At 46.6% G+C, this 22,415-nt stretch overlaps 1 protein-coding gene across 4 annotated transcripts in view; it reads right to left on the reverse strand.

Annotated features, from left to right (window-relative positions):
• The window catches only part of ANO9 (anoctamin 9), a 769,113-nt gene that overhangs the window by 466,417 nt on the left and 280,281 nt on the right, over positions 1-22,415 (reverse strand). Inside the window, exon 1 of one of the 4 annotated variants that reach the window (XM_078682727.1) lies at positions 12,615-12,908. The exons of 2 other annotated variants lie outside the window; for them this stretch is intronic. In XM_078682727.1, the coding sequence (XP_078538853.1) occupies positions 12,615-12,620 (6 nt within the window). In that variant the 5' untranslated portion in view covers positions 12,621-12,908. Of the gene's footprint in view, positions 1-12,614; positions 12,909-22,415 lie in introns of those variants that run through there. One more of the 4 variants, XM_078682730.1, reaches the window with a different exon arrangement.

The raw sequence follows: 22,415 nt of genomic DNA on the forward strand, positions 1-22,415 counted from the left end.
GACACTTGATACAACTCCATTGATGCCACTCCACACTTTACTCCACTGTACTTTATGACACATTCCTCTACTATTTGAAAAAAGAATGAGGGATGCGCGAGGAGTTTTCCACTGTGTTTTTAATACCACACAGGTTTAAAGCCGACAGATTGAACATACAGGTAGGCCTCGGCGCTTTAACATACAGATAATTTACTGTGCGCCTCCAACATAATTATAAAGGTGTACGTAGGCAACGCATTAATAAACATCATATGTGGCTTTTCATTACAGCATCCATTTACACCAGCCCCAAGTACACTCGGGTAAGATAAACATTCTAAAAGCGGTACAGTCCACTACTAAATAGGGTGATGACATTTGTAACATTCAGACATTTCTTTACTTTATAGGCAAGACTCCACTATAATCAACCCAATTGAGGTATGAATCTTGATACAGAATTTGAGTTTCACCTAGCCACCATGGGCATACATGACAATTAACACATTTTCATTTTTTCTTCTAGAATATCCCCTGAGGAAGGTACCGTCTCGTTACCGAAATTCATTGGGCGTGTTAAATATTAATGTTGATTGAAATATAAAGTGTACTGAGAATACTACAAAAATGTACATATGATTTATAAACAATAGTGATTGTAATGAATTTATGATTTGTGAAATGACATATGAATTATGATGAAATGAAGAAAAATTAAAATGTATGAAAAATGATGGTATTATAAATTAATTTAAACTGAAAAGCAGGACAGGTGTGGGAATACACCGAGTGAACAGTGCATGATTGGACTAACCTGTTGGCTAGTCTTACCTACACTCCTCTACTATGCCACTCCACTGTATGCCACTCTATGCCACAATACTCTACTCAATGAAACTTCACTCTATGACACTCCAACCTATGCTGCTCCACTCTGTGACAGTATGCTTCACGCCCCTCAACACTCTACTCAACGTCACGCAACTCCTTTTATGCCACTTTACTCCTCTCTACTCCCTTCATGACACTCTTGCCCTTCCACTCTACCCTGCTCTACCACACTCTATGCAATTCTATGACATTCTACTCCACTTTATGCCGCAGCACTCTATTTCACTGTACGGAACTCCCTCCACACCACCCCACTCTGCGACTCTCCACAACACTACATTCCACTCCACTCTACAACACTTTACACCACTCTACGATACTCTCTCCATGACACTCTAATCCACTCTACACCGCTCCATGATGCTCCACTCCATGCCACTCTCCTCCATGCCACTAAGTTATAGCCATGCTGAACAGCATGGCTATAACTTAGTGGGATAGAGTAGAAGGTGCACAACATGGCTAAAACACAGTGGCAAAGTTAAAAGCTCTTGCATAGGCAAGATATATTGGATTTGCCAATGCTTGTTTGGAACTTGGACTGCAAAATGCCGCCTGTTCACCATTCCATGGTGCACGAATTCTTATTTCATGTGGTTTGCCCATACACCTTGTCCAGGTTTTACCTGGGGGCAAACATCGGCGGGGTGTGAAATTAACACCAAAGTTTTAATTCCGAAATGGTTGCAAATAAGAGTTTGATTATGTTGGTTTTAAAAAGAGGGCCTACCATTGTTTTTGCCTGCAAAGGACATTGCGGCCTAGTTGTGATGTAGGATAGATGTCTCAGGAGAGACGATTTAAGGGCCTTCTTGAAAAGTATTTTTCTCTATACATAACCTCTATCTCTGTATCTAAACCACTTTCCCTCTCTTTACTTACTTCTACCTCAGGCCCTGTCTCTCTCAATCAAGAGCCTATTTGAGAATTTTTGGGTCCCAGCCAAACATATCTTGATTGTTTTTGTGTGACTTTTTTTCTGTAAATTTAATGTACAATTCAATATTGGCTTGGCTTAGCAGAAAATGGGTAATAAAACTGAAAGATTAAAAAAAAGATTTTGGGGCGTAGTTTTATATAGCACAAACTTGACCCAAAGGTATCAGAGTGCTTTATATGCGCACCAGCTGCGTTACAGAAGGACACATTCATTTTGTTAGGTACAGGGAGATAAATTGATTTTCCCAGAATCACAGGATGTTGAGCATCCCTGCTGAGACTCGAATCTGGTTCCCCAGCTTTGAGGTCGACCGCTCTAGCCATTAGGCCAAATCCTCTCCCCCAAGAAAAAGTTCTTCCCAACAGGCGGGTCCCAAAATAACTTCTTACACGTGTCCCTGAAAAAATCTCTCGATGACATAGGACGTGATAATTTGGAAAGTCGTGCCATTAGTCCCAATGTGCAACCCCGATGGGGAGGGGAGGCCCTGACGCCTCATCCACAGGAGAACACAGAATTTGCAACTTCCACAAGGTCAACCTGTGAGGGGGGTGATGAGCCCCTACCAAACAAACCCCGCTGATTGGGGGGTGGGGTTTGGTGAAGTTGAAGGGGGGGGTCTGTCATCGGTTTTGGCCACTATTTCTCCAGGCATTTGTCTCATATGTCGAAATGTGGTGTATCCCTCTGGTGCAACATCTGGGTTCGCCTGGCCGCAACCTCAGCCCAGTAACGCCCACAAGGGTAGACTCAGCAAATAAGAAGGTGGGAGACTTTTCAACTGAACATAAGTATGACAGCATGCCTAAGCAGTTGCCCGGACTGACGTACATTTTGCCGACTGACCGTGAGCCAGTCCACTATAGGGCAATTACCTAAATCCCTCTGTATGAACACGCACTCTGGTCTTGGAGTGTCTGAAAGCAAGGGCATTGGCCACTGTAGCTGTCCAGCTGCATAGTACATATAACAGTGTAACAATGTATAACAAGTCCTCAATGCTTCAACAGGGCATAGATTTTGCATAATGCCATTCTCTGCCGCCGTTCCCCCAGAACAGGTCTGAAAGTATAGATTTCAAGTTGCGGAAGAACCCCTGAGATAGGTGAACTGGGACGGCCAAGAAGTGGTACAAAAGTCTAGGCAATACTAGCATTTTTTGCTATTGCCACTCTACCCATCAGGTAAAGCAGCAAGCAGTTCCAAAAGACCAAGGAGCCGCAGGTGGCAGTCACCACCAATCCTAGGTTGCCTTGTATGAGACCCTTGTCCGTGTGGTAGTCATTAACTGCTAGGTAACGAAAGGTGTCTGGACGCCACTCCAATGCCAGAGTGGGCAACGTGCCCCATTCCGCCTACAAGAGGCAGCTCACTAGAGATAGGCAAGACTTTGCCCAGTTCAAGCGTAGGCTGAGGCTTTACCAATCTCTTCCAACACTGTCATCACTCAGGGGAGGTCAGTGTTCACGCCCCGCAGGTATACCAGCACGTAGTCTGCGTATAAAGATATAGCTCCCCAAGTTTGATCTCTCAGGAGGCCTCACTGTGGGCCCTGGAGGCGGAATAAAGCCACAAGTGGCTCGAGAGCCAGCGTGAAGATAAGCAGCGACCACAGGCATCCCTGTCTAATGCCCTCTGAACTGTAAACAGGGACAAGATCTGTCTGCCTGTAAGGAACCGTGCTACCAGGCAGTATAAAGTAGGACTATCCACTTCAGTATCTTCAGGCCCAGCCCAATTCACCTAAATACTTGCATCAGGTACGGCCAGCGCAAGGTATTGTATGTTGTTTCACAGTTGAGCGAAAGAGCAGCTTGTGGTGGGAACACCTGGGGGTTTTCCTCCATTAGTCGAAAAAGGCAATGGATGTTCAAGAACGTATTCCTCCCTGATATAAAGCCATTCTGATCCAGATGGACCAGTGTATGCAGGCATGGCAGAAGTCTATTGGCAATGACCTTCCCGAAGATCTTGTAGTCCGTATTCAGCAGGGACTACTGCGGGGATATTATAGACCATAATATAATCTATAATATATCACATAATATCTATAATATCACACCTCCAAGGGGTGTACGCCAGGTTTCGGCAAGACTACAATCAACACCTACTGCATAGACACTGGGAGCGTGCTATCGTTCCTAGCCATCTGATAGAGCAGGAAAAGGTGTGAGGCGAGCGTGGCTCCGTAAACGGAGTATAACTTCACTGGGAAGAAGTTTTATTGTGGGCTAGCTGTAGAATCACCAGGTAGACCTCTTCCACAGTGAGCGCTTCATCTAAGGTTTGATGTTGCAAGGGATCAAGACGCAGAATGGGCAAGGTGCCCATGTAGGCTGACAATGTGGGACCTCCCTCTCCTGGTTCTGCCTAATGAAGTGCAGTGTAGTATTCCAGGAAGGCCTGAGTCATATGCCCTCAGTGGGGGATCTGCGGGCGGTCACTTGGGGTCTGGGGTCTCTGATTCTAATAGCCACGCCAGAAGCTGCCAAATCCTGTCTCCCTCTGCATGTTGTCTGCCCACAAATTCTGCATAGTCTAGCCTCCCGAGCCTGATCCCCAGTATCCCTGTGTTGACCTCAGTCTCGGTCCCTGATCCCATCCCCGAACGCACCTCCTTCGCCAGTTTGGCATGCTTCAGCTCAATGAGTTGGGTGTGCAACATGTGACAAATCCCATAGGAGGTTTGATACATAGAGTTCATAGGACAAACTTAAATGCATCCCACTCCAGTACCGTGTTAGAGGCTGTCTCCTCATCCTCAAAATAGTGGTTAACGTGTATAAACAATATTGGCATGGAATGCCCCGCTTAGCAGGGCCGGGGAGTACAATTTCCAGTTTGGTATGGATGCTCGTTGTCTGCCCCATTGCACTGACAGTTTAAGGGGTTATGATCAGACAACTTGCATCCCAATTATTTGGAGTACAGGGTCTGAGATATCATGAAGGGGGAGGCAAGAAACAGATCTATCCTCATATGTAGGTGGTGCACAAGGGAATAGAAGAAATACTTCCTAGTGCTGGGGTGCATGGACCTCCATATGTCCCATAGTTCCTATTGTGAAATCCAGTCCCTAGGGGCACTGACCACCTCGAATACTGCTGTCCCTTGTAGGTGGGGGAAGGACCTATCCAGAAATGTGTCATGGTTGTTATTGAAGTCCCCACTCCACAGGCATGGTGCCTCCAGATCTTGTAATATTGTGGGAGGTAATCACATTAGGAATTGCTGCTGGTTACTGTTGGGTGCATAAAGTGAAACCAAGGCAATAGGCATTCCATTCCATCTATCACCACAACCCAGTTCTCTGAATCCACCACGGTATGAAGGATTATCGATAGCAACTATAATCCAGGGTTTTATCGAAATCCTATCCAACCTCGCTGCGCTCCATAAACCTCCGCATATCCCCGCCCTCCCCTCCTATAATCAACAAAGGCCCTCAAAGGCCTCCCACCAGAGATGGATCTCTACCCCCTCTCCAAGCAGACACAGAGGCCCAAAAGAACCAGAGATGCAATGTCGGAGAGTGAATTGGCAGACCTCACATCCCCGTACGACAACCCCATTACTGTCACCCTCCAATCCAAAATCCAGGTGACCACTGGACGAGGCAGAGACCAGGCCCTTCCGAAATCCCCCAGACCCCTGGCCACCCGCACTAACATACCCACGGCCCCCAGTGCGAAGAAACCCAAAACAGAGACGAACCCCACCAACTGCATACTCATAAACTGCAGATCAGCCACCAAGCATGCCATAGAGCTAGCGGAATCCATCCTCATTCACAACATAGCCATAGCATTCATCACTGAAACCCAGCTAAATGATTCCTCTCTACGTATTCTGGATACTCTTGTCCCCCCAGGCTTTACAATCACCAACAAAGATAGAAAAGACCAAAGAGGAGGAGGCATAGCAATCATCCACAAAAACATTATTGCCGTGATGGAAATAGACTCCTTCAACTACAACACCTTTGAATGCCTAACCATCAACATTAACACTAGCCACAACAAAACACTAATCTGCCACCTTATCTACTACCCCCAGGCAACACCACCACATTCACTGAATACCTGTCTGACCTGATTGCCCACTGCTCTCTCCGAGATGCAAACAGTTTAATTCTGGGCAACCTCAACCTACACTGGAATGAAGAATACAACCTGCTAATCCAGAACCTGAATGAGCTACTACACAACAACAACCTTACCCAACACTGCATAGAGGAAACTCACAACAAAGGAGCAATCCTAGAGGCCATTATCGCCAAACACAACACAATCACGATAAACCACACCTTAACCGTGGATTGGTCAGATAACCACTTCTTCCACCTCACTCAACCTACCACTCTCCAACCCCCCACCCAAGACCCTCCCAAATGGACCGGAAACATCCCTCAGATCAACATGAATGACCTTGAAGAAAGGGTTAACTCTCTCCTCACCTCCACCGCATATGATCTATACACCACTGAACTCACTGCCCATTACAACACAACCTTGAGATCCATTCTAGATCAAGTAGCCCCACTGAAACTAAAAAAAAAAACAGGAACATCTCATTAGATCATGGTTCAACACGGATATTAATAACGAAAGGAGACAACTTAGAGCTGCATAAAGACTATGGAGGAGCAACCCCTCTGCAAGCCTACTCGAACAACTCAAAGCAGCCCGAAGGAAGTACAAAAAACACACCAGCAGTGAGAAATCCACCTTTTTCTGCACTGCCCTGGACAATGCAAAAAATGGGCCCACCGAACTGTTTAAAATCGCCAAGCAACAAACCTCAAAGCCCCTCAAATCCTCAACACAGGCCTCCAAAGAGTTGTGCGAAAACGTTGCAGTCTTCTTCGAAGAAAAAATCACCACGATTGATCACTCACTAGACATCAATGCCAACCCCGCCTGCAAAAGCTTGCCCTCAGTGACAAAAGACAGCACGTGCATGGACCCCATGAAAACATGGAAGTCCATCTACCCCATCCCGGAAGCCGAGATCCTCTAGTTGATATCCACCTCCAAACCCGCCTCCCACTTCCTTGACCCGATCCCCACCCAACTGACGAAAAAACTGAAACTCTCCATAGCCCTTTCTGGTGCAGAATCATAAACAGCTCCCTGGAAACCATCATCATACCTGAATGCCTCAAAGTTGGTCAAGTCCCACCACTACTAAAAAAAAACAGGCCTTGACTCCAAGGACCTTAATAACTTCAGACCCGTTTCCAATCTCCCCCTCCTATCCAAAATCCTCGAAAAATGTGTCCTTTTGCAACTGACTCAGCACATAGACAACTTCAACCTTCTGGACCCCCACCAATCGGGGTTCAGAAAAGGCTATAGGACTGAGACCGCGATCCTCAACATCACAGAGGATATCCACAAATCCTTCGATACCGATCAATGCTGCCTACTCATTCTCCTGGACCTATCGGTAGCCTTTGACACAGTTGATCACCAACTACTCATCAAGGCTCTACAAGAGAGGGTAGGTGCTGATGAGGTGATCTTACGCTGGTTCTCCTCCTTCTTACACAGCCGCTTGCAAAGGATAAAAATCAAAAACGTTACTTCCGACCTACACCCCATCAGCAGAGGAGTCCCACAAGGCTCAGTGCTCTCACCACAACTGTTTAACATATACATGGAACCCACTCACCACCATTCTTAAAAATGCCAACATCCCTTTCCACCTATATGAGGATGACACCCAGATATATCTAGAAACCTCCTCCTTAGGTGACATCCATAGACTAAATGTCACTCTAAAAGAAATGCAACATTGGCTGTCTCTAAATCACTTAAAACTCAATCAAGACAAAACTGAGATACTCCTTATCTCCAACAAAGAAGAGAACCCTCAAATTGTAGAATTGCTAAAAGAGATGGATGCTCTCAACGGGAATCTCACTCTGACAAACTCAGTAAAATCACTAGGAATCACCCTAGAACCAAAACTCGACATGGCCAAACACATCAAAAACTCCGCCAAGAGTGCCTTCCTCAATCTGAAGCTACTCAACAAAGTTAAACCATTCATCCCTACCAAAGATCTCAAACAAGCCACCCAATCAGTGGTACTATCCAGACTTGACTATGGGAATGGAACCCTCAGTGGTAAAAAAAAACTCTCACCTAGCTCTCCTCAAAACTACACTCAATGCAGCAGCCAGAATCGTCACTGGAATTAAGAAATCTGATCACATTTCACCAGTACTCAGAGAACTAAAGTGGCTCCCAGTCGAACTGCGTGCCAGTTTCAGAACTGCCTGCCTCACGCACAAAGCCCTACACACAGGAAAATCCAACTATCTGGCCGCGAAACTCAAGAGGGCTGGCCAGACTAGAAACCTCAGGAGCTCAAATACCCTACTTCTCATCCCTATGAAAACACGCAAACAAAAATCAGCTGCACTATCCTTCGCCAGAAGCGCGCCCAAAATATGGAACTCAATACCAGCAGATATCAGAACTATCGTGTCCTTCACAACATTTAAAAATTAATACCTAAAAGTCCTCTTCCTCAACTGCTCCCTCCTGAAGGGATAACCACTGCCTCAACGCAAATCTCTACTCATCGTTGCTCCCTCACATTATATCACAAAGACCTAACTCCTACCTGATCCCTGACCACTTCCTGATCCTCCCCCCAAGGGATCATCCCAAGACAAAGTGCACCAATCGAGGTTATCTCAGATCACACGTACAACCTCAATACTGCACAGCAAACTTGGACTTCCCAATCCTATGTGTATAACACTGCTCTCTAACCTCCTCCTGTTCCTCCGCCTCAACCTTAAAGGTTCATCCCAAGACAAAGTGCACCAATTGAGGTTACCTCAGGACTCACATACTACCTCAATACTGCACAGTACTCTTGGACCTCCGAACCTATATGTATTACACTGCTCTACTTTATGACTCTTGCAAAAAATTGCTGTGGTTCAACCGAAGACAACGGTCACTAATTGAGGCTATTTTCAGGACTCACATACTACCTCAATACTGCACAGCACACTTGGACTTCCGAACCTATATGTATAACAAAATAACAAGCTCTATTATATGGCTCTTGCGAAAAACAGCTGTAAAGCACTCCGATACTACCGGGTCCGGCCAGCGCTAAATAAAACTCCTTAAATAAAAATAAATAAAATATCAGTGGGAAAGTGGGGGCCACCCAAATAAGAAAGCCCTTTGCGTATTCCAAATAGGATGTACCAACAGTTTTCCCCTCCGCTTCCATTGTAATTTAGTGAGTTCTGGCACACTCATATAGGTCTCCTGCAGTAGAGCAACATGTGTGTGCCTGCAAAGTAGACCCAAATCAAGTGATGATGCCTAGGCGTGGCCATTCCCTGGATATTCCAGGAGATAATGTTATATGTGGGTGTGCAGTCTAAGTTGCGTGCTGTCATGGTACATCAAGAGTCCAACATATTCCTCCCCCAGCGGCCCAAACCCTATGGAACCCAAAGACAGGTTCCCTCCCAGTTATGACAGCGTAAAGACTGAGTAGCTCTTCAGTGTGTAACCTGAAATCAAACTCCCCTACCCTGGTCAGTACCAGAACTGTTCCTCAACCAAACAGAAACCATATTAAGTAACCAACAAGTTTTTTTCCTTCTGTAAACAGGGGAGGGAATAGAAGCAGTGGGGGACAGTACAATATGTGGGTAACCGTTGCAGGCCCGCATGCAGTTAGTACATATACCAATCTCCCTATGTAGCGAGGAGAACCCTCTTGTCCCTACAAGCCAATACCTCACTGAGGCAGATTCCAAAGTGAAAAGCCACAGCCCAGGGTATCAAATCACATGGTCAGACGTCATCGGAATGATCTTGAGACCTGCACAAAGCTCTGCTGGGATGTATTCCAATGCCTGTGTGAACCCACGTTCATGGGACAGATTTCCAGGGCTGGCCAATGATTGAAACACACAGGGGTACAAAAGGGGGTTGTGATGGACGGAGCATCTGACCCAATCAAACACTCACACCCAGTCAACAGATCTGGGTTTAATCCATCACCGTTCTTTAGCCCACTCTGCCACCCCAGTTCAGACATGGCATATGCAATATAGAAGTTGCATGTCGGAACAGCTGACATGGAACTGCTGTCGGAAAATGCCATCATAATCCCAACGGAGTAAATGCTGTCCCTGAGGGATTATGAAGCGTTTCCGAATGACCTACTAGCTCCTTGAGCACGTTGGAATCCCCCTGCAGGTTTAAATTCTGACTTCTGTCATCCTAATACAGTGGTCGGACTTCAAATCTACAATGTCGGGCGGCTTTCCGCCGACATTGTAATCAGGCCCTTAATGTTCTCTGCAGAACAGACTGACTGAATGGCATTTCCAAATCAAGATTACTGCTCCAAAAAAATGCACTAAACTTTTCTGTGCAGTTAATTACAAACACAAAGAAAACAGCACATTTTGCCAGGCCTCAGATCTCTGAAATGGCTCGCAGTACAGAAATGATATAAATAGAAGACACCATGAATTCCTGATAATATTGTACACTGCAACATCCCAACTAATTCTGCATGCTTTAGTTGCAACAGCACATGCCGAATCACTGTATATGGTAAATGTTAAAAAATAATAGAAAAAGAGCAAACAAATGTGGGACCACACACATAACATAACGTTCTCCTTAGAATGGACTGCAATTGTGCATCCTAACTGACTAGTCTTTCCAAATCAAGAATAGTGATTGGAGGCTTTCCGCCCAACATTGTAATCAGGCCTTTAATGTTCTCTGCAGAACAGACCTTCCCAAATCAAGATTACTGCCCCAAGAAAATGCACTCGACACTTCAGCGCAGCTAATCACAAACACAAAGGAAACGGAGCAAATGTTGCAGGCCTTCCATGTCTGTACGGCTTGCCCATGCAGAAATGATGTAAACTAAGGAGAGCGCAAATGACCGCTAATACTGTACATCACAATCTCTCAAAATAATGAGTACAAATACTCCATTTCCTAGAGGAAAGAGAAACTCCAGAAACCAAGAAAGGTGTGGTACATGAAATCCAAAAAATCAATAAGCAAAAAACTTTGAATCAGTCACTCTTTGAATCAGATCTGGACTAACATTCCTGAGAATGGAGAAAGGCCTGGTGCACACTGTGTGCGAGAAAAGATTGAAAGCACTCCTACCCCAGCACTAAATACCCTTCTGCCTCAGCTCATTCCCCGCAAACGCCTGTTTCTTAACCGGTGTCCTGATAGCAGATTATGAACTTCGTCCTCACTCTCACATTCCATAATCTAGCTGAGAAGCTAGTACCCTGTTTGGGACATGTACTTGAGTATATAGAATTTTAGCTGCGCTACTGTTTAGTACATTTTCTGGTACAGGTATTATCTGTACAACTGATTTTCAAAATGAGAGATAGTTTGCATTTACAATTTCCTCATATTCTAATCTGCCACTCTGAGGAAGCTATCAAATAATGGCAATGGGGTCTGCACTATTGAAAAACTCCAATAAATAAAAAGTAAGTTGTTGAAAAAGAGGATCTGCACGGGGGAATAACTGCTTGGTTACTATTGGTAAAAAAAAATAATCACTCAATGCCAGATCCTGGAGACCAGTTTGCTCCACCCTCTCCTTTAAAATTGAAAGCAACTGATAGAACAGGTTTCAGGCCTCTACACTGCACCATCAACTCCTTGTGTGATCTGTAATGGCGAGGGTCCCATCCTATTGAATTATGTAACTGCCTGACACAAAGAATCAGGACTTCAGCTTTACCCTTGCTAAATAAATATGCTTGCTGTCATTTGTGTGCATCACTACAAATGCAACCACTTCCGCCAAGGTCTGTTAATTGCATTCTGTGCCCTAGCAAGCTCGTGCCCCTTTTATCTGGGTACAAGTCTTTAAATTGTTAGCCTCATCTCCTAATATTAATCATTTAAAATTATTTTATTTCTGGGTCTATGCCGCTGGACTGTTTAAAACTATCTTTATATTAATGGAGCTGATGCTTCCAAAAGCAGACTCTATGCTCCAGATGAGAGTTTTAGAACTAAACACAATACTACCAGCAAAACCTAGAGAAGCCGGCACTTTATCCTAGAGATGGGGTCCGGAACTAAACACAACTCGACAGGTGATAACTCCCGAACCGGACACCATGATGCTGGTACTGGCTCCACTTCTGGGACTACAGAAGCAGCCCCCATGTATGGATGCAGTACATCATAACCCTATGCAACTGGACACAACATACAAGGCGAGCCTGCAGGTGGGAATACACTGGGGAATGCTTCCAATCGAGTATCAGCGATGCAACACAGTGCTCCCAACAATGTCCCAAACTGCACCAAATGGAGTCTCGTCTTACAAATGATGTTAGCAGAGGGCGCTTGAGATCTGACAATCATCAATATTTAACGCACGCCAACATGTAAAAATCAAGCCAGAAATTGGGGGAATTGATTCAACATTTTTCATCAACGAGTCGGGTATTCATTCGGTGTTTCTTCACGCGTTTAAACTGTGCCTGGCGTTTATTTACGTGTGTGTGCTTACGCCTCCGGTTCTCAATGGAGACCCCTAAACACATGCTTTTCATAGGTTTCGCTACATATACCCGTGTTTCTATATAAGAAATACAAGTTTTCGAAGTCCCTCTCCGAGCTCGTTTTGCTTTCGCTCAGATATGCCCGTCTTCCGGCTCTGTGACTGTCCCAGGTCTTGTGCTGGTTTCCTGACACTTGCTGCCCGGGTTGTCACTGCCGGATACCTCTCTGGCTATAAGCCTGTTTACCTGCATCTTGAGGAGTCTGGCGCCGCTGCCTTCCGCTCACATAGAGGTAGTCCTCGAGAGACCCCCGGTGTGGCGCTGGGTCGGGGTCTACTTCTTCGAGCTCTCCGCTTCCGAGGAGTTCCTCCGTGCGCTCTCTCTCCTCCCCCTCGCCTGCCGCGCCCGCCCTGTCCCACAGGTTAGCCTACCTGAACACTCCCTTGTGTGCCAGGTAAGCGGTGACATCACAGGTCGGTCCCGTCCCGGTGTGGGACAGGACTCTTCAGAAGACACCTCCCATGCAGAGCCAACTGCTTAGAGAGATGGGCGAGCCACTTCACGCTCGAGCCAAAGGACGGGCTCGGATTCAGCTCGAGGAACCCTTGGACCCTCGAGCCCAAAACGAGCCGAGTTTTAATGCAGCTGCTGCCTGCCACCCACGCTCTACTATAATCAGGGGCGCAACTAGGTCTTAATTTCGGGGGGGGGCTAACATGGCAAATGAAGGGGCGTGGCTAATGTTAATCAATGGGGCGGGGCTGAAATGTCAGATAAACGGGATCGATTAATGCTCAGGTCAAGTGGAGAAAACATGCAACCCTAAAATTACCCCCTCGCAACCCAAAACCCATTACCACCCTGAACCCTGAAATCATCCACCTAGAACCCCAAACCCACGCCGATCCCTAAAATTACACCCTTACCCCCCAAAACCCATACCCACCCTGAACCCTAAAATTACCTCTGGCTCCCCAAAACCCATACCCGCACTGATCCCTAAAATTACACCCTTGCCCCCCCAAATCCATTACCACCCTGAACCCCAAAATTACCCCCAGGCACCCCAAAACCCATACCCACCCTGAACCCTAAAATTACCCCCTGGCACCCCAAAACCCATTACCACTCTGGACCCTAAAATCACCCCCTTGAAGCCCAGAAACTCATACCCGCGCTGATCCCTAAAATTACACCCTTGCCCCCCAAACCCATACCCACATTGAACCTTAAAATTACCCCTGGCACCCTAAAACCCATACCCATGCTGAACATTAAATTCTCCCCCTGGCACCCCAAAACCCTGTGGCGTCACTGGGGTTGGTGTCACCCGGTGCGGGTAACTCATGGTGTCACCCCCTCACGACTTACCGCATGGACCACCTCTGTCAGAAATGTACGGCGCTAGGTACTGTCTTACTCCCTCTAGCTCCTTCTCTCTGTCTAGCTCCCTCTCTCTCTGTCTTACTCCCTTTAGCTCCCTCTCTCTGTCTAGCTCCCTCTAGCTCCCTCTCTCTCTGTCTTACTCCCTCTAGCTCACTCTCTCTGTCTAGCTCCCTCTAGCTCCCTCTCTCTCTGTATTACTCCCTCTAGCTCCCCTCTCTCTGTCTTACTCCCTCTAGCTCCCTCTCTCTGTCTAGCTCCCTCTAGCTCCCGCTCTCTGTCTTACTCCCTCTGTCTCCCTCTCTCACTGTCTTACTCCCTCTAGCTCCCTCTCTCTGTCTAGCTCCCTCTAGCTCCCTCTCTCTCTGTCTTACTCCCTCTAGCCCCCTCTCTCTGTCTAGCTCCCTCTCTCTGTCTTACTCCCTCTAGCGCCCTCTCTCTCTGTCTAGCTCCCTCTCCCTCTCTGTCTTGCTCCCTCTAGCTCCCTCTGTCTCCCTCTCTCTCTGTCTTAGTCCCTCTAGCTCCCTCTCTTCCGGTCTTTCTCACTCTAGCTCTCTCGCTCTCTGTCTTACTCCCTCTAGCTCCCTCTCTCTTTCTGTCTTACTCCTTTATCTCCCTCTCTCTCTGTCTTGCTCTCTCTAGCGCCCTCTCTCTGTATTACTCCCTCTAGCTCCCTCTGTCTCCCTCTCTCTCTTACTCCATCTGTCTTCCCTGGATTTGTATAAACAAGAGTGCGATCAACAGGTTGCACTGTAGTGAAAAGCAAGCTGAAATTTGGAACTGGTTCACTGAAAAACTGAAGACTGTGCAAGATACTGAAAAATAGGAAACCATGCACCCTCAGGTGAGCTAGGCTGCTATAGAGTTGCCTTGTGAGCAAAGAAAATTGTAGTCAAGAATTGCAGATCTCCTGCGAGACGCTGGCGAGTGTGAACAGCATGAGGAACAAGCTTGCACAGGGAGCGACAGTAAAGGTGAGAGCAGATGTGAGGCTGCAGTGCAGATTGGTGTCAGCCCATGTGTTGGTGTCACCCGGTGCGGTCCGCACCCCCCGCACCCACCTAGTGACGCCACTGCCAAAACCCATACCCACCCTGAACCCTAAAACTGCCCCCCTGCTCCCCTGACACTCGAAAACCCACACCCACCCTGAAACCTAAAATGTCCCCCCCTCACAAACCCAAAACCCATACCCGCACTGAACCCTAAAATGAACCCCATGGCACCCCAAAACCCATACCCACCCTGAATCCTAAAATTGCCCCCCTGACACCCGAAAACCCATACCCACCCTGAACCCTAAAATTAACTCCATAGCACCCCAAAACCCTTAACCACCCTAAACCTTAAAATTACACCCTGGCACCCCAAAACCCATACCCACCGTGAACCCTAAAATTGCCCCCTGACACCCGAAAACCACACCCACCCTAAACTCTAAAATGTCCACCCCCTCATACCCTAAAACTCATACCTGCCCTGAACCCTAACAACCCCATGGCCCCCTAAAACCCATTACCACCCTAAACCATAAAATTACCCCCTGGCACCCCAATTCCCATACCCACCCTGAACCCTAAAATTACCCCAGGAACCCCAAAACCCATGCCCTCCCTGAACACTAAAATTACACCTGGCACCCCAAAACCCATTACCACTCTGACCCCCAAAATTACCCCTGGAACCCTAAAATTACACCCTTGCCCAACAAAATCCATACCCACCCTGAACCCTAAAATTACCCCTGGCACCCCAAAACCCATACCCACGCTGCACCCTAATATTACCCCTGGTTCCCCAAAACCCATACCCACCCTGAAGCCTAAAATTACCCCTGGCACCCCAAAACCCACATCCACCCTGAACGCCTAAATTACCCCCTGGCCCCCATACCAGTCCTGAACCCTAAAATTGCCCCCTGGCACACCAAAACCCATTACTACCCTAAAATTATCCCTGGCACCCTAAAACCCATACCCACTCAGAATCCTACAATTACCCCCTGGCACCCCAATTCGTAACCCACCCTGAACCCTAAAATTACCCACTAGCACCCCAAAAAATGAACACTACAAACTTACACTACATATTCATATTCGGAGGGGACTCTCCTCTTTAGAGAAAGATACATGGCCCTGTTCACCATTTATCTGGTGAGGTGCGCTGTGGATGTGAATTCCCTACAAGTGCATGGACAGCAGGGGGAATGGGATGTCCAGTGCAAGTGAAGCTTTTAATTTGTAAATTAATTCCTTCTGGTGTCATAGCCCAGGGTTTGCGGTCTGTGCACTTGTATGGAATACACATCCATACAAGTGCACAGACAGCAAACCCTGGGATATGACACCAGCAGAAATTCCTTTACAAAGGAAAAGCGTCACCTGCACTGGCCAGCCCTTTCCCCCTGCTGTGTGCATCTTCCCACTCCCACCCCATGCTGAACACATCAAGTGCTTAGGTGAAATCCCTGCCTTCAGGCAAGGATATCACCTCGGCGCTAGTAAAGGAAAACAAGAGGGGGGGCTGGGGGTTTACTTGATACTGTTCAGAGGCTGGCTGGCTCGGGCTGCCGGGCCTCTCAGAATGCATCAATAACAATGACATTCTCAGCTCCGATGCGCAGTCATCTCAGTGCGTGTCAATTAGCCCGGGCTGAAGAAGACGACGGGGGGGGGGCTGAAGCCCGGTGAGCCCAATGGGTGTTGCGCGCCTGACTATAATGCCCCAAGAGTTAAAAACAAGGCGTAATACTTTGGTGTTAAAAAAAGAGAAGCACACTGGTAGGTGGATTACATAAAGTGAAACCTGAAAACCTGGGCCAATCCTGGCTTCCCAGTTTTTCAAAACTGGATGATCTAAGCCAAATATTTTACATTCCAAAGCTTTTTTTTCTTCATTATCACATACCACAGTACCTTTCGATGTGTGAGTTTAGGGCTCTGGCTTGGCTCTCCTTGTTTATTTGTAGCCCCCCCCACCTTTTCCCCGGTGTGTGGACGGCAGCCAGCTAAAGAGTCCTCGAGATGGAGGCATGATAGCGGGAGGCACAACATGAGTCTGAGACACCTGTTAACACAGGTTTCAACTTGCGTAAGGCACCAAGACTCAAGTCCCAAAAATATTTCAGCTATGGGGACAAGAAAGAGTCGTAAGGATATCGAGGCGCCAGCAGTGAGGCAGTCATTTCCTCTTTTGAAACAAGCATTGGCAAAGCCAATGTGTGACCTATTGACTTTGCCAATGGGTTTTAGCCACAGTGCCACACTGTACAGCATCTAAGATGCTATGAAACGTGGCTAAAAAAGAAAAAAAAAACTTTGACAGGACCACCCATGAGGCACACACATGCATGAGTGGATCTGCAAAGTGACGCAGGTGCATTTTTTTAAGCAGCCTGAAGGGGGTGTAGATTACAGAGGTGTCCGGCACGGATCGAGAGTGGCGGGGCGGGAGGCGGGGGGATATAAAAATAATAAGAAAAAGAAAACACCCCCCTTATCTCTCCTCTGTCTCTCCTCGTGTCGGGAACGGAAAAGGAAGCGCCCAGGATCCTCTGATCAATCACAACGCAATGCAAAGTTGTGATTGGTCTGAGCGCCATGGTACCGCGCTCAGCCAGGAAATGGGAGCCTGGGCATGTTCTCCACCCATGCTGTCATTCAGCCTGGGTGGAGAACTGAAGAGACCGTATGAATGTTTGGCCGGCATGAGACGGCCGGCCAAACATTCATGCGCACTTGGAAGGGGCAAGTAGCGGCGGCTGCCATAAACAGAGGGTGGTGAGGCGGAAGAGGTCGCGTGGGGGAGGAGAAATATATTATTTAAATTTAAAAAAAGAAAAAGTACCTTTTGCCACTGCCCGCCTCTAGCGTCGCGTCTCCTCGCGCCGCCTCTTCTCTTCCTGCCTGCTTGTCCCAGCAGTCCTTGGGACAGACTCCCTGTCCAATCCCAGCACTGCACAGCCACGCTGGGATTGGTCTGAGCAGGCAGGAAAGACGCCCTCCTCAGACCATGGAGTCTGTGGGGTTTCTCCAGCCTGGCTGCTCAGTGCAGCTGGGCTGGAGAAAACCTAAGTGTGCATGTGTGTTTTGGTCAGCCTGAGAAGACTGGCTAAAACATATATGCGGTTCAGGAGTGGTGTGCAGTGAGCACTCCTCCTCCTTCCTCCCATGCCTTGGCCCCGCCGCTCCCAACACCGCTGGCTTAGAGCCGGCAAAAGAAAACGGTGCAAGAACATCACTTTATGGTGGCGGGAACAGCAAAGCTACAAGGGGGAGTCTGGCGAGAGGGATGAAGAAACAGGGGCTAGAAGGAACCTGAAATCTTTGTGGGAGGGCGGCAGCGTAAGCGCAGAGGCGTAGCAAGGGGAGGTGGGGAAAGTGGTCCACAAGTTTTGGGGCCAGCGGCCTTCACCCCTGCTTTTACCTGTCCCGTCGCAGGGCAACTGCTGCAGTAATCCCCAGCACATCCACCACCCCACCCCACCCCCATCCCTGCTGCAGGAATCAGATTTAAACCCCCTCAGGCTCTGGGAAGCCTTCGTTTTTACAAATTAGAACGTTCTGCCATTACCGGACGGAATGTTCTAATAGCCTTATAGCCCTCCATAGTGGGTTCTGCCGGCCAATAAAGCCCTGAGCTGAAGCGGGTCTGAAATGGCTGGTGTAGCCCGTTACGTCGGGCTCTAAAACTATAGTAGTGTTAATGTTTGCCCATTAGCACTGGATTTCTTAAACCTGCCCACAGTATGCCTTCTCCATCCTTTCACTACTTTATTGATTGCTGCTAATAACAAAGGCTGAAAATCACAAACAACCAACATTTTGAAACTTTTCACATTCTTGATAAGTGGCTCATTGCCCAGTGTGATGAAACCTTCGTCCATTATATTTTTTACACAATACTGCATTCTGGGACTTGCAGTTTCTTTTTGGGTCTCGCCTGGCGTTAGCAGCGCGCATGCGCTGCCCTCGCCGTGCGAGAACCTTTTGAAATCAATACAATTCCGATGTGCACGGGGTGGGACAGAAGGGACAGAAGATGTGCACGCGCAGACTGGAGGCTTCACTTGCAGCGTGACACGAGGCACTTTTTTTAGGACTTTTTTTGGGGAGAAAGCACTGTGTTTCTTGTTTTTTTACACTTTTTTATTGACACCACAGGAAAAGCGAAAGGGAAATGCCTGCTTCCTGGTCGTTTAGCATATGTATGCAAACTTTCTAAACAATTGGGCATGGCCCGAGATAGACCCCACCTCCCCCCCTGCAGGGCTGAGATCTGCTGACTCCGGAGGCAGCAGCAGGGGCAAAGCAGACCGGAGCTGCCCGAGCAGGAAGGCAGGCTCCAGTAGAGCCCCTACCAGGCCAGGGCTTGCCTCTCACTCCCCAGTGCCTGCTCGGCTAGTCCGGGGATCACTTTACCGACCACAGCAGGAAGACTTTGTCCCTTGTCTGCGGTGGAGGGACCCCAATGTGGGTGATGGAAAACACAAAGGTAAAGATAGGGCGAGTGTTCCCAACACCCACACAGTGCAGAACATATCTGTGCCTATTTCCCACGTGCGTTTAGGAAGGAACAACGCCTCGCCCAGCAGGAAAAATAGCCGATTTAGATAAATTTCTCAGAGGAGTCCTTTTAATTGATTATTTTCAATGTCTGCGCTAAGACCTGACCAAAGTATAACCCTGGTGTGTCCCTGATTTTGGCATTTAGTTTCACAGGGCCAAAAGCTCTCTCCCAGACCAATAAATGTATGTGAAGTTATCTGAAAATCGGGTCGACATGCGTGGTTGCCGGTACTGATAATACACAAAGCTATGGTGTATTAAGGTGGAACTGATTTTGTTGGTTGGAAGAAACCTTCTCTTTAGGTAAAAACTTGGAACAAATAATATTGTTACAGTTTACAGAGAACCATGTTTTAATGCCCATATACTAGCATGTCAACTTTTTGGAAGCAGTCGGTTATATATGTAAGCCGCTGTGTTCTGTTATTTCCCGTATTTGACTAGGGACGTTCATTTTATCTGAAACAGTGAACAGCTTTTGATGTGTACACATTTCATACACAGTGGGATAGCAGCTACAAGGCACACGCTCAAGAAGTCTTGGAGCTGGGTTGGATTAGTACCGTACAGCAATGCAACGGGTCTTCAACAAGCTGCAAAACTTTAGGGGTGGGGGCTCTTTTCATGTGTTGGTTTTCAATTAGAAAAGTGAAACGCACCGTGGCAAGCCTTTGCTTGTGTTTTTTTTTTACCTTACACCCGATGTCATGTGCATGGTTCACTTTAGACATTAGCCCTTTAGTCTTAAATCCTTGAAGTCAAGGACCAAACAAGTAATATTTGAGGGCTTTGGAGTCCAAAAATGTATTACCATAAACAGGTGTTATTCTTTTAGGTCATCGATTGAAGTTGAAAGTCCTTTATACTGGGCAAATATCAAGAGACAATGAGACTGCATCAATGCGTGTGATTCTTGTGGCTTCTGTGCATCTGCCTCAGTCTGCGCCTGTCCATCAGAAGGCTACAAGCTGAGATAAAGTGCCTCGTACATATTAAACATGTGAATGCCTGTCTTATTGTGTCCCAGTCCATAAGCGGCCTACTAGCACAGTCAATGTAAAACTAGCAGCCGACTTACAAAACATTTCTAAAAACATCTTGACTAAAGTGTCCATTGTTCTTTATTTTGCTTAAAATACCTTCATCATACAACATAGATAGATTTAAGCAGCATTAACACCAGTCTGTTAATACTTGATTTCCCCACTGCAACCAACCAAACTTAGAGCTTTTATAAATGTAATTCCATGTAGTACAACATGGCTAACTTAAAGAAAGAATACACGCACTCTCACATAGCACAAGACCAACATTATAAGCCCCTGCAGGGTGCTTTGTAAACAACGAATGCAGGGGCCGTTAAATAAGCCGGTGTGTGCCGGTACGCTCTTCTGCAAATACAAATAAAAGAAAGAAAGGTGCATAAAACTTTTTTTGCAAGCGCGCAGTAAATCTACACTAGAAAAATAAAGTTGACCGCTTTCTCCGTGACCCCCATATTTTACAATTGTTTCCGGTGTGTTTTGGGGTGAAGTATGCCAAACTGTTGGGTTTTTCTGAAAACAGGGGCGTCATGTTATCCCCTGCAGGGGGCTTAAATTACCCTGGTGTCTGCCAGACCCCTTAATATTAGGGATCTTCTTGTAAGGGAGTTACCACCCCTGCAGGATCTAAGTCTGCTCCCACGTGATGCTAGATCTGCTGCTTTCCTATATCTTCGGCCTAAGGGTAATCTGGAGCTAGGTCACAAATTCTTAATTTGTGGTTGAAATATATGCGTTCGCAAGCAAATTCCTTTCCCGTGCCCATTACTCATCCCATCGTGCTGCGCTATTTTAAGCTCTACGTGATTTGCTGATAGAAATTTGAGACAGGGACGTAGAGATTCCTTCCACCTTTCGCAGACAATGCTTGGTCATTATTTCACATTCTAAAAGACTCAAAAGCTAATACTTGTAAATTATTTTGTCATATCCTCCGTATTTAATTTTTTACTGCCCCCTATGCTGTAATATAATTTATAAAGAGCTTACATTTTTTTTACTATACTCTAACTACTTTTTACATATTTGATTTGTTAAACATAGAATACAAATCGGGTAAATATCTTGTGCTAATTATGCCCACTTTTTACCGCCCTAGACAAAAAAAATCTCACTTATGTTAGTAAAAAAAAGTCCAGGAAGCACCTGCAGCTAACAGATCTGCTATTTAATAGCTCTCCCGCTGTCTTAGTCTGTGCATGGCATCGGCCACAACAAGCTCTGTAACAGATCATTTGCAAACTGCTGGCAGGCTTCTGCTAATCAAGTGGGTGGGAGGTTGCGGGTTCTTGAACCACTCACTCCGTGCTCCATATCTATAAAGGATCACTTTCACTGGCAAGCATTTTAATGGATCTGTTGTGAAGTTCCTATATTCCCAATAGGCCCTGCGCATTGGAATAATATATCCTATAGATGTGACGTAGCACTTATGTCTACTAGGTCTCTTTCAAATATATTAAACTTAATTGAGAGTGCCAGCTAGCTCAGAGGTCACAAGAAACTTTCTCGAATAAACAAGAAGGGATTAGTTTCTGAAACCGCATAAACATGACAACTTTGTTTCCCCAAGAATAAACGTATCTTCAGAGTCGTGGAAACAATAGATAGATATTTTACTCAGTCAATCGTGCATGCTTCGTTTCTTACTCATGTAAGTAAAGTGAACGGCTACAATCGTAATACAGGCTGCAAAGTATAATGCGTACAGCGAGAAGAGTATTATGAAATAATACTGTAAAAGCATTGTATGATTTCTAAACCATAGATAAATACATACATAAATAACAAAGGCTACAAGTACTCAACTGGTGCTTCTAAAATACGCCTACCCCAATGTACCTAACCTAAGTCTAGTACGAGGGAAGTAGTAAGTGTGGTGTAGCATAGGTTTAGTTTCTTTGCCAAGAATCTATCCAAGATTTCTTTTTAGGGTCTAATCAGCTCCATACCTTAGTTTAGAATGAAGGAGGTCTGGTGTCTCTGTCTCGGGACTGGATTTCCCAACACCCCGCGAGGGGAGCTTGGAAACACTGGAGCTGGATTCTCAGCGA

Source organism: Lissotriton helveticus, chromosome 3_1, assembly GCF_964261635.1.
Source record: "Lissotriton helveticus chromosome 3_1, aLisHel1.1, whole genome shotgun sequence".
Classification (NCBI taxonomy): domain Eukaryota; kingdom Metazoa; phylum Chordata; class Amphibia; order Caudata; family Salamandridae; genus Lissotriton; species Lissotriton helveticus.